A 16,876-nucleotide genomic window follows, 5' to 3' on the forward strand; every position below is an offset into this window, starting at 1 on the left:
TCTTCCCCATGCTACACTCTACATCTTCATGTCTCTTCTGCAATATTTATTAAATATTTATTATGACAGCAACTATCTTCCCCATGCTACACTACATCTCCCATGTCTCTCTCTCTATCCATTTGTATCCTTTAATCCTGCTTTTCTGTCTTGTTCCAGGCATCATCCCAACCTCCCCCCACCATCTGGTAGCCTCAAAAAATATTCTCTTTCATGACATTAGTCTATTATTGCTTTTGTTCTTGTTGTTTATTCTTTAGATTCTTCATGTACATGAAATCATGCAATATTTGTCTTTCTCTATCCTTCCCTTTTCATTCAGTGCAGTACTGTTTAGGTCCATCAAGGCAGTATCTTTCTCTATCTCCTTCCTTTTAGTCTGTATGTGTCTTTTAATCTGAAGTGAGCCTCTTGTGGGCATCATATATAGGGGTCTTGTTTTTTTATCCATTTAGTCACTCTATCTTTTGGTTGGAGCACTTAATTCTTTTCCATTTGAAAAACTCATTGATAGAAATATTGTTATTACCATTCTTTATTCCTGTTTTTGATACATATTTTTTTTTTTCTTAAAGAAGTCTCTTTAACATTTCCTGTAATACTAGCTTGGTGATGAGAAATTGTTTAGATTATTTTTTCTGGGAACCTCTTTATCTGTCCTTTCACTCTAAATGATAGCTTTGCTGGATAAAGTATTCTTGGTTGTAGATCCTGGGTTTTCATCATTTTGAATATTTTGTGCCAAGCCTTTCTGTCCTGCATGGTTTCTTTTGAGAAATCAGCTGCCAGCCTTATGGGTGCTGCCTTGTAGGTAACTGTTTTTGTCTTACTGCTCTTAAGATTCTCTCTTTGTATTTAACATTTGGCATTTTCATTATGATGTGTCTTGGTGTGGGCCTCCTTGGGTTCCTCTTTCTTAGGACATTCTGAGCTTCCTGGAGTTGTATGTTTATTTTCTTCACCAGGTGAGGGAAGTTTTCTATCATTATTTCTTCAAATAGCTCTTCAACATCTTATTTTCCTCGGATGGCTCTATGACAAGATAATTTTTACATTTAGTATTGTCCCACAGGCTCCTTACATTATTATTATAGTCTTGGCTTCTTTTTTCTTGCCATTCTAATTGAATGTCCTTGGCTCCCCTATCCTCTGTATCGGTGGTTCGATCCTCTTCTTTATCCACTCTGTTTTTTCCATCTAATATACTCTTCATCTCAGATAATGTGTTCTTCATTTCTGACCGTTTCTCTTTTATGATTTCCATTTCCATTTTTATGTTTTTTATCTCTTTGTAAAAGTTCTCACTGAATTCATCTATACTTCCCCTAAGTTTATTGAGCATCTTTATAACCAGGTGTTTCGAACTCTGCATCTGTTAGATTGCTTGACTTCATTCTTGCTGGATCTCTGTTCTGTTCTCTCATATGGTTTCTGTTTCTTTGATTCCCATTTTGGCTGACTTTCTGCATCTGTTTCTATGTACTAAGCAAGGCTCTTAAGTCTCCTGCTCTTACTAGCGTGGCTTTGTTTGGTATGTGACCAGTAGCACAGTCCTTAGAGGGGTTCAGCTGCAGGATAAGGTTAGCCTCAGCCTATACCACTCCCGGTCTACCTGTTAAGATTCAGCAAGCAATCCGCAGATGCGGTGCATATAGTTGCCTCAAAAGGCCACACCAGAAACCAAGGCCAGCTGACAGTAGTGTGAGTCTTGGCTCCGCTCAGCAAGTAGCACCTGACTCTCCAAGGATACACCTGTATGTGGCTTGGGACAGGCCGTGTGTTGGGGAAGGTGGAGTTTCAGGGAATCCTCCTGGTGGAGCGACCTCTGTTTTCCAGTTTGATGATGTGTCAGCTTTGGCGGTGCTGCATCCACACACTGGGAAGGGAGAAGGTTCACAGAGGAACAATGGATACCGCCGGCACTTCTATCCAGGAGAGACCCTAGCCTGTGGCCCTCACTCCGAAAACTCATGTTCCCCTGTAAATCCCTGGTGCCCACCTCACAGCCGAACTTGCAGTGTTGCTCAGAGTGAGCAGGTCCGTCACTGTGAAAGTTTGCTCATGGACATGGCCCCTTTAAGAGGTGCCTGCAGCTGCCACTGCTATGGCCTCCGTCCCATTCAGCTGCTGGGGACCGGGCAGCCTCATGTCCTCGCCCTGTCCTACCTCCTCCCGTTGCAGGGTGATTTCTTATTTCTCTCCCTAGTTGTAGGGCTTTTTCATCTAGATCCCAGGCGACTTTCCTTGCTGTTTGCTCTGTGATTCTGTCACAACTTTGAATTGCTCGCAAGAGGGATGAACAAAGCATTTATCATCTACGCCATTTTTTTCCTTCCCTCATTGAGTTTTTTCAGAAGTACCATCCTGAATTCTCTATCATTTAAGTCACATATTTTTGTCTTCAAGTTTATTTTGTGGAGATTTTTCTTTCTATCTGAGCTGCCTTGTCATCTTGGTTGTTCATGGTATTTAATGGACTATTTCTCTGACTGGATATTAATCGAGGTGTATTCTTCCTTTTCCCTGAATGATTTATTGTATAAAAGTCTCTCTTTAGCCTGTTCCTAAGATGACATTTTTCTTTTGGTTTTTCCAGAAGGTAGCGTCTACGCCTCTTGGATCCCTGCTTTATATAAAGTCTTAATAATGCCTTTTTCTTCTAAATATTCAAACATGCTCCCTACCCTCAGTCTCAGTCCCTGTCATTTTTAGCGATAGTTTCGTTAGCGTTTGCTGAGTTTCCCTTGGGCTCCATGGTGTTTGGTCATGGAGGATATGGGGTGAGGGGCCCCCTGGTTTGGGGGATGGGGGCTATAGCTCAGCCTCCGTTTTGCAACTGTGGCTGGTAATAATCAACTCTTGTTTCTCTGGCGTCCCCGATTCTCTGTTTTCTGTTCTTATCCCTGAGTATTGCCCACTGCGTGGAGCTCACAGCTCTCTCAGGTAGGTCTGTTCAGGGCACCGACGCACTTTCTCCCCTCTCCCTCCTCCTGCAGGGAGCTCCAACTGCGAGAGGAAGCTTCTTTGTTTCTCCCAGTCTACCATCTGACTCCCAGGGTTCTGACCTATAGTAGCTCTTATGAGCAGATCCCACGCTCAGACGCGCTGGTGTGCAGTTTGGGTGTTTTTTGTTGTTGTTGAGTTTTAGATATTCAGCTTATTATTGTTTCAGGGGGAGAGATCTAGGGCATCTCTCACTCTGCTGTGTTTCTGACATCCCTCCCTTTGCAGATTTTTAAATCAGGTTGTTTGCTTTTTTTTTTTTTTTTTTTGGTTGAGTTGTATAAGTTCTTTATATATTCTAGATAGTAACCCCTTTCCAGATACACGATTTGCAAATATTATTCTCCATTTTGTAGGTTACTTTTTCACCCAGTTGATTGTTTCCTTTGATATACTGAAGTTTTAAAGTTTGACGTATTCCCGTTCGTCTATTTTTACTTTCACTGCCTGTGTTTTTATCATATTCAAGAATAGCCAAATCCAATGTCCTGAAGCTATTTCTCTATGTTTTATTGTAGGAATTATATATATTTTTGGTCTTACATTTAGGTCTCTAATCCATTTTGAATTAATTTTTGTATATGATATAAGTTAAAGGTCCCACTCCTTTTTTTTTTTTTCCTTGGGATGTGAATATTCAGTTTTCTCAACACCATTTTTTGAAGAGACTGTCCTTTCCCCATTGTATAGTCTTGTCACCCTTGTCAAAAATCATTTGGCCATATTTCAAGGGTTTATTTCTGTGCTTTCTATTCCATTCCATTCTATATATATCTTTTTTTTTTTTTTTTTGCCAGTATCACCCATTTTGATTACTGTTGTAGTATGTTTTGAAATCAGGAATTATGAGACTTCTAGCTTTATTCTTGTCTTTCAAGATTATTTGGCTACTTGGGATCCTTTGAGATTCCATATGAGTTTTAGGAATTTTTTTTTTTTTTTTATTTCTGCAAAAAAAAAAATCCATTGGGATTTTGATCGGAAATGCATTGAATCTATAGATCACTTTGGGTAGAATGGACATTTTAACAATATTAAGCCTACCAAGCATAGACTGTCTTTCCATTTCTTTGTACCTTCTTTGATTTGTTTTAGCAATGTCTTCCAGTTTTCAGTGTACAAATCTTTTATATCCTTGGTTAAGTTTATTCTTAAGTATTTTATCTTTCTAGAAATGGAATTGTTTTAATTTCCTTTTTCAGATTGGTCATTGTTAGTGTATAGAAACTTAGCTGATTTTTGTTTGTTGATTTTCGTACCTTGCAACTTTACTGAAAATATTGTTTACTATTTTTTGGTGGAATATTTAGATTTTTCTGCATATAAGATTATGTCTTCTATCAGTAGAGAAAATTTTACTTCTTTTCCAATTTGCACGTCTTTTGTTTGTTCCTCTTGTTAAAATTGCTCTGGCTAGGACTTCCAGTATAGGAGAACAGTTTTAAGAATGACCTCTCAGGATAGAGTCCTAGGGACAAGTGATCAAGCGTAACTGCATTGGGTTGTAGTATAAGATGTAAAACACAACACTTGGTGTAGAGTAACTTCTCTATTTTGTTGTAGGTTTTGTTCCTGTATTTGGGGGTGAATCTTGGAATCTCACCCTCGAAAATAAGAGGATAAAGTTGTAATCCCCTAAAGGTTCTCAGCCTTGGCTGCACACTAGAACCTGAGGAACTTTTTCAAACTCCCAAGACTGATTATATCAAAATCTCTAGGGGTAGGACTCAGGCATCAGTTTTTTTTCAAAGTTCCTCAGTCGATTCCAATATTAAGCTAAGAACCACTGCCAATATTAAGCAACCACTTCCAATATTAAGCATAAGAACCACTGCCCTAAAATATACATATTTTAGTGATTTCATATTCCATGGATTTTCCATGTCTACGTTTTTCTTAGCCACAAATTTTATTTATATATTGTTTGGAATAATTCAGTGGTTCACAATGATGACTACACATGATAATCACCTGTAGAGCTTCAAAAAAATCAGTTTTGTGGGGTTGGGCCTGCATATTCCATTTTTTGTTTGTTTTGTTTTCTTTTAAAGTGCTCCTGGTTTATAGCCCAAGTTGAGAACCACTGGTTTACCTGAAAGGAGGTTTCTGTTTGTAAAGTTAAAACACTGCAGGGTTTTAATTGCTATAGCCATAACATAATTTTTCAGTGAAAATCTAAATGTATTATCTCTTCTGGGTCACACTGTTCTGTAATAATCACCCCTTATAGTTTATAATATGCTGTCAGATCCATATTAAGTTGTTGTTCATAATAAACTCACATGGCAGGCATAATTTTCCCTGTTTTACAGATGAGAAAACTGGCAGAGAGGTGAAATAAGTTCCCTAAAGTTACCCCATTGGCAGAGCTGGATACGCACCCAGGATACTTATTGCAGTGTTGTGCTATAATGTGCCATGCACCCAACCTTGTAAAAATTATATCTTCCTTCCAGTATGAGTACATATTCTTTTTCAGTTTCTCACCGGAATAAGTAATCACCCAATTTGAGTAGAATCTTTTTTGATCCAATCCCCTTTTTTCTGCATTCATTCAGTTTCAACTTCCATTGACAAACTGTCTCCTCTAAGGCTTAGAACATGGAAAAACAGGTTTTAAACTTAGCCCTGTCATTGTCTATGTGTTTCAAGGAACGATTGATAACTATGTCAAATGCTGCCTGTAGGTGAAGCAAGATAAGGACTGAGAATTCCATTCACTCTTTCCATTCTTTTTTCATAATAGGCTATTTTTGAGCAGTTTTAGATTTACAGAAAAATTGGGCAGAAAGAAGAGTTCCCATATACACCCACCTTACCCTTTCCAGTTTCTCCTGTTATCGACATCTTGCATTAATGTGATACATTTCTTTCCATTGATGACCCCATATTGATACGTTATTATTATTGTTAACTGAAATCCATAGTTTACATTAGGGTTCACTCTTGATGTTGTACTATGGGGTTTGACAAATGTATAATGGCATATATCCATCATTACAGTATCATACAGAATATTTTCTTGGCCCTAAAAAGCCTCTGTGCTTCACCTGTTTATCTCTCCTAGTAACCCTAAATCTTGGCAATCACTGATCTTTTTACTGTCTCCATAGTTTTGCCTTTTCTATAATGCCATATTGTTGGAATAATATAGTATGCAACCTTTTCAGATTGGCATCTTTCACTTAGTAATGTATTGAAGATTCCACCATGTCTTTTCATGACTTGATATTTCATTTCATTTAAACACTGAGTAATATTCCTTTGTCTGGATTTACCACAGTTTATCCATTCACCTACTGAAGGACATCTTGGTTTCCATGTTTTGGCAATTATGAATAAAGCTGCAATAAACCTTTGTTTGCAGGTTTTCGTGTGGACATAAGTTTTTACCTGATTTGGGCAAATACCAGAGTGCAATTGCTGGATTATATGGTAAGAGTGTATTTTGTGAGAAACTGCCAAAATGTGTTTCAAAGTGACTGTACCATTTTTCATTCCCATTAGCAATGAATTCCTGTTGCTCTACATCCTTGCTAGCATTTAGTGTTGTCAGTATTCAGGATTTTGGCCATTATAATAGATGTGTTGTGATATTTTGTTGTTTTACTTTCCAATTCCCTGGTGACATAGGATGAGGAGCATCCTTTCATATGCTTATTTGCCACCTCTATATCTTTGTTAATGAGATGTCTATTCAGATCTTTGCCCATTTGTTAATGTTGGCTTATTTGTTGTCTTACTGTTAAGTTTTTAACTGCCCTTTGTATATATGGATACCAGGCTGTGGGATAAATCCAGAACATAGCCCCTCCACATACTCAGAAGAATGATGACTACTTGGCCAGCAGCCATAAGGAAGGTAATAAACAAAGGGTTCTCGGCAGTGCCTGCTCCCAAAGACGTTTCTGCTCCTGTAACTAAGCAGTCCATCCTGCTCCGATCTTCTTGAGAAAGTGGCTGCTCTACCAATGAGATTACCTCTCCCTCTGCTTGTGTGTCCAAAACTTTGCTCTTGGCCAATATGGTTATTGCATGCCAGACCAGCTGCCATTAGGCTCCCCTGCCTTGTGAGTAATAAACGGCATGTCCTACTCCTCTGGTCCTCTTGGTGTTTTTTTTTTTTTTTCCCCAGGATATCCAAAGGCTAGGAGCAAGTTCCAGGCCTGGAACTTCTGCATTACACAGACCTTTTTCAAATGGGTGTTTTGAAAATATTTTCTCCTAGTCTGTGGCTTGGCCTTATATTCTCTTAACTGTCTTATAGAGCAAAAGTTTTGAAATTTAATTAAGTCCAACATAGCAATTTTTTTCTTTTATGAATCCTGTTTTTGGTGTTATATCTAAAAAGCCATCATGAAACTCAGGCTTACCTAGATATTCTCCAGGTTATTTTCTAGGAGTTTTGTAGTTTTATGTTTTATACTTAAGTCTATGATTCACTCTGAGTTAATATTTGTGAAAAGTTTAAGGTCTGTGTCTTAATTTATGCTTTTGCATGTGGATTTCCAATGTTTCCAGCACCAATTCTTGAAAAGACTATTCTTTCTCCATTGAATTGCTTTTGGTACGTTCTTAAAGATCTCTTAACTCTATCCGTGTGAGTCTATTTCTGGGCTCTCTATTCTGTTCCCTCTGTTCTCTTGATTTGTCTGTTCTTTTCCCAATACTACATTGTTTCGATTACTCTAGCTTCATAGTAAGTCTTGAAGTTGTTTAGAGTCATTCTTCTGACTTTGCTCTTCTCTTTCAACATTATTTTGGTTGTTCTGGGTCTTTTGCCTTTCCACTTAACCTTTAGAATCATTTGGTCAGTATTCACAAAATAACTTGCTGGGATTTTGACGGGGACTGCATCGAATCTGTAGTTCAAGTTGGAAAGAACTGACATCTTGACAATATTGACTCTTCCTATCCATGTACGTGGAATATCAATCTATTTATTTTGATCTTTGATTTTTTTTTTTTGTCAACAATTTGTAGTTTTATTCATAGCTTGTAAATATTTTTATTTATACTTAAGTAGTTTTTGGTACTACTGTAAATTATGTTTTGAATTTCACATTCTAATTGTTCATTGCTGATATATAAGAAAGTAATTTATATTTGCATATTAGCTTTGTATCCTGAAACCTTGCTGTAATTGCTCATTAGTTCTTGGAGTTTTTGTTTTGTTGTTGATCCTTTGGTATTTTCTACATATATAATCATGTGTTCTACAAAGACAATTTCATTTCTTCCTTCCAAATCCTTATACCTTTCATTTCTTTTTTTTGTCTTACTGCATTAGCTATGACTTCTAGTACAGTGTTGAATAGGAGTGGTGAGAACAGACCTTCTTGCCTTGTTTTCAATCTCAGCAGAACATATCTAGTTTCTCATCATTAAGTATGCTCTTAGCTATAGGTTTTTTGCTGATATTCTTTAACAAGTTGAGGAAATTTCTCTCTATTCCTAGTTTGCTGAGAGTTTTTTTTTTTTTTTATGAAAGTGCTGGATTTGATCATGTTTTTTCCTGCATCTAGCGATATGATTGTATGATTTTTTTTCTTTTTTAGTCTGTCATTGTGGTGGATTACATTAATTGATTTTCAAATGTTGAATCAGCCTTGTATACCTGGAATAAATCTCATTTAGTCATGGTATATAATTCTTCTTATGCCTCGTTGGGTTCGATTGCTAATTATTATGGGTTGAATTGTTAAAGTTAATACGTTGAAGTGCTACCTAAACCCTAGTGCCTCAGAATGTGACTGTTTTGGGAGATTGTGTCCTTATGGAGGTAATCGATTTAAAATATGTTCAGTATGGTAGACATTAAACCAATATGGCTGATTTTCTTATCAGAGAATTTGAACACATGTGCAATAGAGGGAAGACAATGTGAAGAGACATGGAGAGAAGATGGCCATCTACAAGCCGAGGAGAGAAATTGGAACAGATTTTTCTCTCACAGCACCCAGAAGGAACCAACGCTGTTGTACTCTTGATTTGGGAATTTATCCTCCAGAATTATAAGACAATAAATTTCTGTTGTTTAAGCTACCTAGTTGATGGTACTTTGGAACAGCAACCCTAGCAAATGAATACATTGATTTTTGTTGATGATTTTTCATCTGCATTCATGAGAGAGATTGGTCTGTACTTTTTATTATTATTATTATTATTATTATTATTATTATTGTAAGAACATTTAACATGAGATCCATTCTCTTAAATTTTATGTATACAATACAGTATTGTTCATTATGGGTATATGTTGTGCAGCAGAACTTTTCCTTTCTTATAATGTCTTTTCTAGTTTTTCCATTAAAGTAATCCTGGACTAATAGAACAAGTTAGGAAGCATTCTCTTTGCTTCTATTTTCTGGAAGATATTGTAGAGAATTAGTATAGTTTCTTAAGTGGTAGAATACATCAGTGAACCCATCTGGATCTGATAATTTCTGTTTTGGAAGATTATTAATTATTGATTCAACTTCTTTAATAGATATAGGCCTATTCAGATTATCTGTTTCTCTTGTGTGAGTTTTGGTAGATTATATCTTTCAAGGTATTGGTCCAATCCATCTAATAAATTATCAAATTTGTGGGCATAAGATTGTTCATAATATTTATTTTTTATCTTTTTACTATCTGGTAGTGATGGTTCCTCTTTCATTTCTGATATTAGTAATTCGTGTTTTCTCTCTCTTTTTAGTTAATCTGTCTAGATATTTAAGAATTTTATTGATCATTCATAGAAATAGCTTTTGGTCTCATTAATTTTTCTCTGTTGATTTCCTATTTTTGATTTCATTGATTTCTGCTCCAATTTTTATTATTTCTTCTTACTTTGGATTTAATTTGCTCTTTTTCTAGTTTCCTAAGGTGGAAACTTAGGTTGTTGATTTTAGATATTTCTTCTAATGCATCAAATGCTGTAAATTTCCCTCTAAGCATTGCTTTTGCTGCATTCAACACATTTTAATTTTTATTTAGTTCGGAATATTTTTTAAAATTCTCTTGAAACTTTTTCTTTGACTCATATGTTATTTCTCTGTGTTGTTTAATTCCCATGTATTTTGGGATGTTCCAGCTATCTTTCTGTAGTTGGTAGCTAGTTTTATTCCATTGCGTTCTGAGAGCATGCTTTATATGATTTCTATTCTTTTAAATTTATTAAGGTGTGTTTTGTGGTACAGAACATGGTCTGTCTTATGAATGTTCTATGTGAGCTTGAGAAATATGAATTCAAGATCTTATTAGATGAAGTATTCTATAGATGTCAATTAGATTAAGTTGATTAATGGTACTGTTCAGTTCAACTATGTCCTTACTGATTTCCTGCTGGCTGGATCTGTCAATAGAGGGGTGTTGAAGTCTCCAACTATAATAGGGAATTCATTTATTTCTCTTTGCACTTCTGTCTGCTTTTTCCTCATATATTTTGATGCTCTGTTTTTAAGTGTATACACACTAAAGATTGTTGTATCTTGGAGAATTGACCCCATACCTTTATGTAATGCCTTTAGGTAATAGGTAATACTCCAACTTTCTTTTAATTTGTATTAGCATGGCATATATCTTCATCCTTTTTAATGCATAGTGTTTGATATTTAAAGTGGGTTTCTTTTTTAAAATATTTTTTCAATTATACTTGATATATTATATTAGTTTCAGATATACAATGTAGTGATTAGACATTCGTAAAACTTACAATGATCAACCCGATAAATCTGGTACTCTCTGACACCAAACATAGTTATTACAATATTATTGACTATATTTCCTAAGCTATAATTTGCACCCCCATTACTATTTTGTAACTACTCATTTGTACTTCTTAATCCCTTCCCCTTTTTCACTCATCTTCCTAATGCCTCTCCCATCTGGCAACCATCAAAATGTGTTCTGTATCTATGAGTTCGTTTCTGTTTTGTTTGTTCATTTAATTTTTTTTTTTTTAGATTCTACAGTTAAGTGAAAACATATGGTATTTGTCTTTCTCTGTCTTATTTCACTTTGCATCATACCATCTAGGTCCATCCATGTTTTTGCAGATGGCAAGATTTCATTATTTTTTTGGCTGAGTAATATTCCATTATATATATGTACTACTTCTTCTTTATCCATTCATCTATTGATGGACACAGGTTGCTTCCATATCTTGGCTATTATAAATAGTGCTGCAGTGAACATATGGATACATGTCTTTTTGAATTAGCGCTTTGGGTTTCTTCAGATAAATACTTAGAAGTGGAATTGCTGGGTCCTTCATTGTCTCTTGTTATAGCCTTTGTTTTAAAGTCTATTTTGTCTGGTGTAAGTATGGCTATACCAGCTTTTTTTTTTCACTTATATTTTTATGAAATAGTTTTTCCTATTCCTTTACTTTCAGTGTGTGTGTGTCTTACATTCTGAAGCGAGTCTGTTATAGGCAGCATATGTAGGGGGCTTGTTTTCTTATCCATTCAGACACCCTATGTCTTTTGATTGAAGCATTTAATCCTTTACATTTAAAGTAATTGTTGAAACCTGATGGTGGCTGGATGGGAGGGAGATTAGAGGATGGGGTGAGGAAGGTGAGGGGATTGAAAGGTACAGAATAGTAGTCACAAAATGGTCATGGGAATGTAAAATAAAACATAGGAAATATAGTCAATTATATGGCAATAACTATGTATAGTGTCAGGTGGGTACTAGACTAGTCAAGGAGATCATTTCGTAAATATATAAATGTCTAACCACTATGCTGTACACCTGAAACTAATATAATATTGAAAAATTTTTAAAAAGGGTGGGGAAAAGGTGAAGAGGAATAAGGTTCAATTTTCCAGGTATAAAACAAATAAGTTAAGGGGATGTAATATACAACATAGAGAATATAGTCAGTAATATTGTGATACCATTGTATTCTGTCAGATGGTTGTTGGATTTATCATGGTGATCACTTCTTTAGGTATATAAATGTTGAATAACTATGGTGTATACCTGACACTAATATAATATTGTACACTATTTTTTAATAAAAATCTTAAAAAATCAAGTAATTGTTGATAGATATGTAGTTATAACCATTTTATCATTCATTTTTTTTTTATCTCTCCTCCTCCTTTTTCTTCTCTTCTTGTTCTTTTAACTTTTCTTGAAATACTGGCTCGGTGGTGATGAAATCCTTTAGCTTTTTCTTGTCTAGGTAGTTATTTATCTGTTCTTTGATTCTAAATGATAGCTTTGCTGGGTAGAGTAATCTTAGTTGTAGATCCTTGGTTTTCATCATTTTGAATGTTTCCTGCCAATCCCTTCTATACTGCAAGTTTCTTTTGAGAAATCACCTGACAGTCTCATGGGAGCTCTGTTGTAGGTAACTAACTGCTTTTCTTTTGCTGCTTTTAAGATTCTCTTTGTCTTTAACCTTTGGCATTTTAATTATGATGTGTCTTGGTGCGGGCCTGTTTGGGATCATCTTGTTTGGGACTCTTTTCACTTTCTGGGATTCTATGTCTATTTCCTTCACCAGGTTAGGGAAATTTTCTATCATTATTTCTTGAAATAAGTTCTCAATTCTTTACTCTCTTCTTTTGGCATCCCTATGATGCAGATGTTGGTACACTTGATGTTATCTAAGAGGCCCCTTAAACTATCTTCATTTTTTTGGATTCTTTTTTCTTGTTGCTATTCTGATTGGGTATTTTCTGCTACTTTATTTTCTAAATTACTGATTTGTTCCTTCACATCTAATCTACTGTTAATCTACTGTTAATTGGGTATGCTGTCCTCAGATGTGACCCTGGGTAGTGCTCTGACTCATACCAAAGCAGGCCACCAGGCATGCAGGCTGGGGCCTCCTGGGAGGGGCCCAGCTGCGTGCCAAGTTCTACTGCAGCTTGCGCCCTGTTCAGGGCCACCTGGAATGAGGCACCAGGCAGTCCTCAGATGGCCACCACCCATGCTGGGCTTTGGATTTCCTTGAAAGGCCAAGCGGCAAACTGAAGCTGGTTTCCACTAGTGCTGGGGCTGCTTAGCAAGAGGCACAGGGCCTGCTGAAGCCAGATGCTGCTTGTTTAGGTTTTGTGAACCTCCGAGAGATTTTAGGAAAGTTTGCAGCATAAGCCAAGACAGGTCATTTGTATGGAAAATCCACCAGAAACAACTTGAATGGGCCTGCACAGTGGGAGGGGCAGGGTCTCAGGGAATCACCAGGTCAGGGCGACCGATATTAGCTATGTTAATGGAGACCAGATATGGTGCCCGCCTGGGTCTACAAGCTTGGCGGGCACGGGTTCAACAAAGGAACAATTCCCTCTGCCAGCACTTTGTTTGTGAGAAAGCTGCCCCTCCAGCCCTCCCCCTGAAGCCAGTGACAATTTAGTTCCTACCCATATGTCCCTGACACCGTTTGAGCTGCTGTCCCAGAGTTGGAGCTCAGCATGAGTGAGTCCGTCAGGGAGTAAGTCTGCTTGGAGGGCCCTTAAGAAGAAAATCTGTGATTCCCTCAGCAACCTATCTCACTCAGTCACAATCTCCACTGGATTTTACAGCCAGATATTGTGGGAACTTCTCTTCCTGGCACTGGAACCCTGGGCTGGGGAGCCTAGCATGGGAGAGGGGCTTGATAGCTGAGATATTTCTCCCCATTCTCAATTGCCACACACAGGTATGAGACCAGCCCATTTGGCATTTTCACCCCGCTTACAGTCTTGAGGTGGCCTCTTCTGTGAGTCTCCAGTTGTGGGACTTCTGTTCAGCTAGACTTGAGGTGTCTCCCATTGATGGCTATTCTGTAGTTGTAATTTTGATGCAGTTGTGAGATGAGGCAAGCACAGCATTTACATACTCTGCAATCTTGACCAGAAGGCCATTGACATTTAACATGATTTTTGATATACATGAATTAATATCTATCAAATTTATTACTGTTTTCTATTTATTGCCCTACACCTTTTTTCTTGCTCTTTTTTTTGTCTTCTACTTTTATTGCTTTCTCTCATTTTAACTACTCATATGATTCTGGTTTTACATGTCTGCTTTTCCTATTAAGATTGAACACTCCTTGAGGGTAAAGAGCATGTTCTTTACTTTTATAACATTTGGAATAGTGCCTGTCATATAGTAGATCATTAAGAAATATTTGTTAAATGGATAGGTATAGGCAGGAGTTCTGCCTTGTTTATTTCAGTTTCCCCCAAAATACCTAAGTTCATGCTTTAAAAGTAGTAGGTGCTCAAGAAATGTTGAGTGAAAGAACTTTTACTTGGTTCTAGATGTCTCCCAGATGTATCTTTCTGAAACATGGACCTCCAATTGCTCCAGTACTCTATTCATGCCTCCGTTTTGGCATGTATCAGGGGATGTCTTGCATTGTATTTAAGTTGTATCCATGTATACATGTTCTTAAGTAATTGTAAACTCCTGGAAGTGCAGGGACCATGTCTCATACATTCTTCTTTTACTTCCTCATAGCATGACTTAGCATAGAAAATGATATATAATAGGTATTCAGTAAGGGATTATTGAAATAAATCTAGCTTCAGTGTTTGTATTTTCTCTGGTATCTCTCTCTGGGATGCAGTGAGTATTAAGATATATCTGGCTGGAAGAAAACTTCCTGTGGCCATTTTAGCTCCTTTCTCTGCACCTATGGCCATATCATCTTCCCACTAGATCAGTGGTCTTCACACTTAGTTGCATTGGCAAGAAGTTTCATGTCACTTGCCTTGCCTTTTCTAATCTGTCCTTTCTAAAAAATAATGGACTACACTTTGGTTTAGGTATTTTGGCATCTTCCCTTAGCTTCCATGCCTTGACCACAGTTTTGTTATTCTTCTTCTTTTATTTTATTTTATTTTATTTTATTTTATTTTATTTTATTTTATTTTAGAGGGAAAGCCATAGAGGTAGGAGGTCTTCAGTTCTCTTCCTTTCCCCAATCACACTCAGTGCCTTTTTTTGAATATTTGTGCCCCACTCCCAAAGTTCATATAGTTGGATCCTGACCTCCCAAGATGATGGTGTTGGGAGGTGCGTTATTTGGGAGGTGATTAGGTCATAAGGGCAGAGCCCTCTTGAATGATATTAATGCCCTTATAAACACGACCCTGGTGAGATTCATCACTCTCTCTGCCGTGTTAAGATACAACAAGAAGTCTGTGACCTCGAAGAGAACTTTTACCTGACTATGCTGGTATTTTGATCTTTGGTTTCCTAGCCTACAGAACTGTGAGAAATAAATTTCTGTTGTTTATAAGCTACTTAGTCTTTGGTATTTTGTTATAGCAGCACAAATAGAAAGTTCTCTTCTTCTCGCCAACCACACTTAGTTAATAAGTATACTTTAATGGTTGAGTTTGGGTTCTGGCATATGTGCCTTAACTAATCACTTAACCATTCATGTGGTCTTAGATAAGTTAATTAACCTTCGAGCCCTAGTTTTCACATATATGATATGTAACTAACAACAGCATCTATCTTATAGAGTTCTTATGAGGATTAAACAAAATGACACATGCAGAGTATAGCACAGTACTTAGCATCTCTTCTTTCTTTATTCCCTCTGTTGGCCTGGAACATATCCCTTAGATGGCCGTTAGAAGGGTCTGTGGATTGATTGGCCAAGACTGAGAATTATTATGTGAAATATCCTTTTCTTTCAGGTGTATGTATATGTACTTTAATTTGTTATAGAAAAACAATATTACAACAGTTGAACTCTTGACCATTTATCCCAGAAAACTGAAAAGTTTTCATGCAAAAACTTGTATATAAATGTTCATCGAGACTTTATTTGTAATAACCCCAAAGTGGAAACCACCCAGATGTCATTCAGTGAGTGAAGGGTAAACAAATTGTGGTACATTCATACAGTTTGAAAATTGCTCATAAATAAAAAAAAAAAAGTATTGATACATGCAAAAACTTAGGTGGATCTTAAGGGAATTACGCTAGGTGAATAAGTTATTTCTCAAAATGTTATGTCCCGAATGATTCTATTTATATAACATTCTTTAAAAACAAAATTGTAGAAATGGAGAACAGTTTAGATTAGTGGTTGCCAGGTGTTAGGGATAGATAGGTGGAAAAGGTGGGTGTGACTATAATGGAATAGCATGAGGGAGTTTTATGTTATATATGTATGCATCTTGACTGTGGTGGTTGTACAAAGCTATACATATGATAAAATTGAATACAGCTATATACATATAGCATATAACTGTAGAACGTGTACATGATATACATGTATAACTGGTGTAATCTGAATACAGTTTGTGGATTGTAGCAATGTGAGATTCCCGGATTTGATGATGTACTATAGTTTTTAAAAGGTGTTAAATTGCCAGAGACTGGGTGAAAGGTCCATGGGATCTTTCCAAGAGTATGACTACTAGATCAAAGGAATACTGGGTCTTACTTACATGGTCTCGATAATATTTCCATATTGCTTTGTAAAAGGGACAAAACATTGCTATTAGCATTGTATAAGCATACTAGTCTTACCTATATCTTGCCAGCATTGGGTATTTGGCAAATTTAATGAGTGTAAAATAGTGGCTCCATCTCATTTTAAATTAGCATTTTTGTCTTTACTCATGAAATTGAGCTTTTTACATTTATCATTTCCCCTCATGTGAATTACCTGTTGATATTCTTTTGCTACTTTATCTATTGAGGTTGTTATGCTATTCTTATAAATATGAAGGATGTATTAGACCCTGAATCACCAAAGCCATCCTGAGAAAAAAGAATAAGGCTGGAGGCATCACTCTGCCTGACTTCAACTTATTCTACAGAGTGACAGTAATCAAAACGGCATGATATTGGCAGAAAAACAGACACACAGACCAGTGGAACAGAATCAAGAGTCCAGAAGTAAACCTATGTATATATGGACAAA

At 36.6% G+C, this 16,876-nt stretch overlaps 1 protein-coding gene across 6 annotated transcripts in view; it reads left to right on the forward strand.

The window, feature by feature from the left end:
- The window catches only part of MTMR8 (myotubularin related protein 8), a 142,406-nt gene that overhangs the window by 8,209 nt on the left and 117,321 nt on the right, over positions 1-16,876 (forward strand). Inside the window, exon 2 of one of the 6 annotated variants that reach the window (XM_039850245.1) lies at positions 6,371-6,438. The exons of the other annotated variants lie outside the window; for them this stretch is intronic. Coding sequence (XP_039706179.1) covers positions 6,436-6,438 — 3 coding nt within the window. The 5' untranslated portion in view covers positions 6,371-6,435. The remainder of the gene's footprint in view (positions 1-6,370; positions 6,439-16,876) is intronic. 6 annotated transcript variants of the gene reach the window in all.

This window comes from Pteropus medius, unplaced genomic scaffold (assembly GCF_902729225.1).
Source record: "Pteropus medius unplaced genomic scaffold, Ma_sr-lr_union100, whole genome shotgun sequence".
In the NCBI taxonomy this organism is placed as follows: Eukaryota; Metazoa; Chordata; class Mammalia; order Chiroptera; family Pteropodidae; genus Pteropus; species Pteropus medius.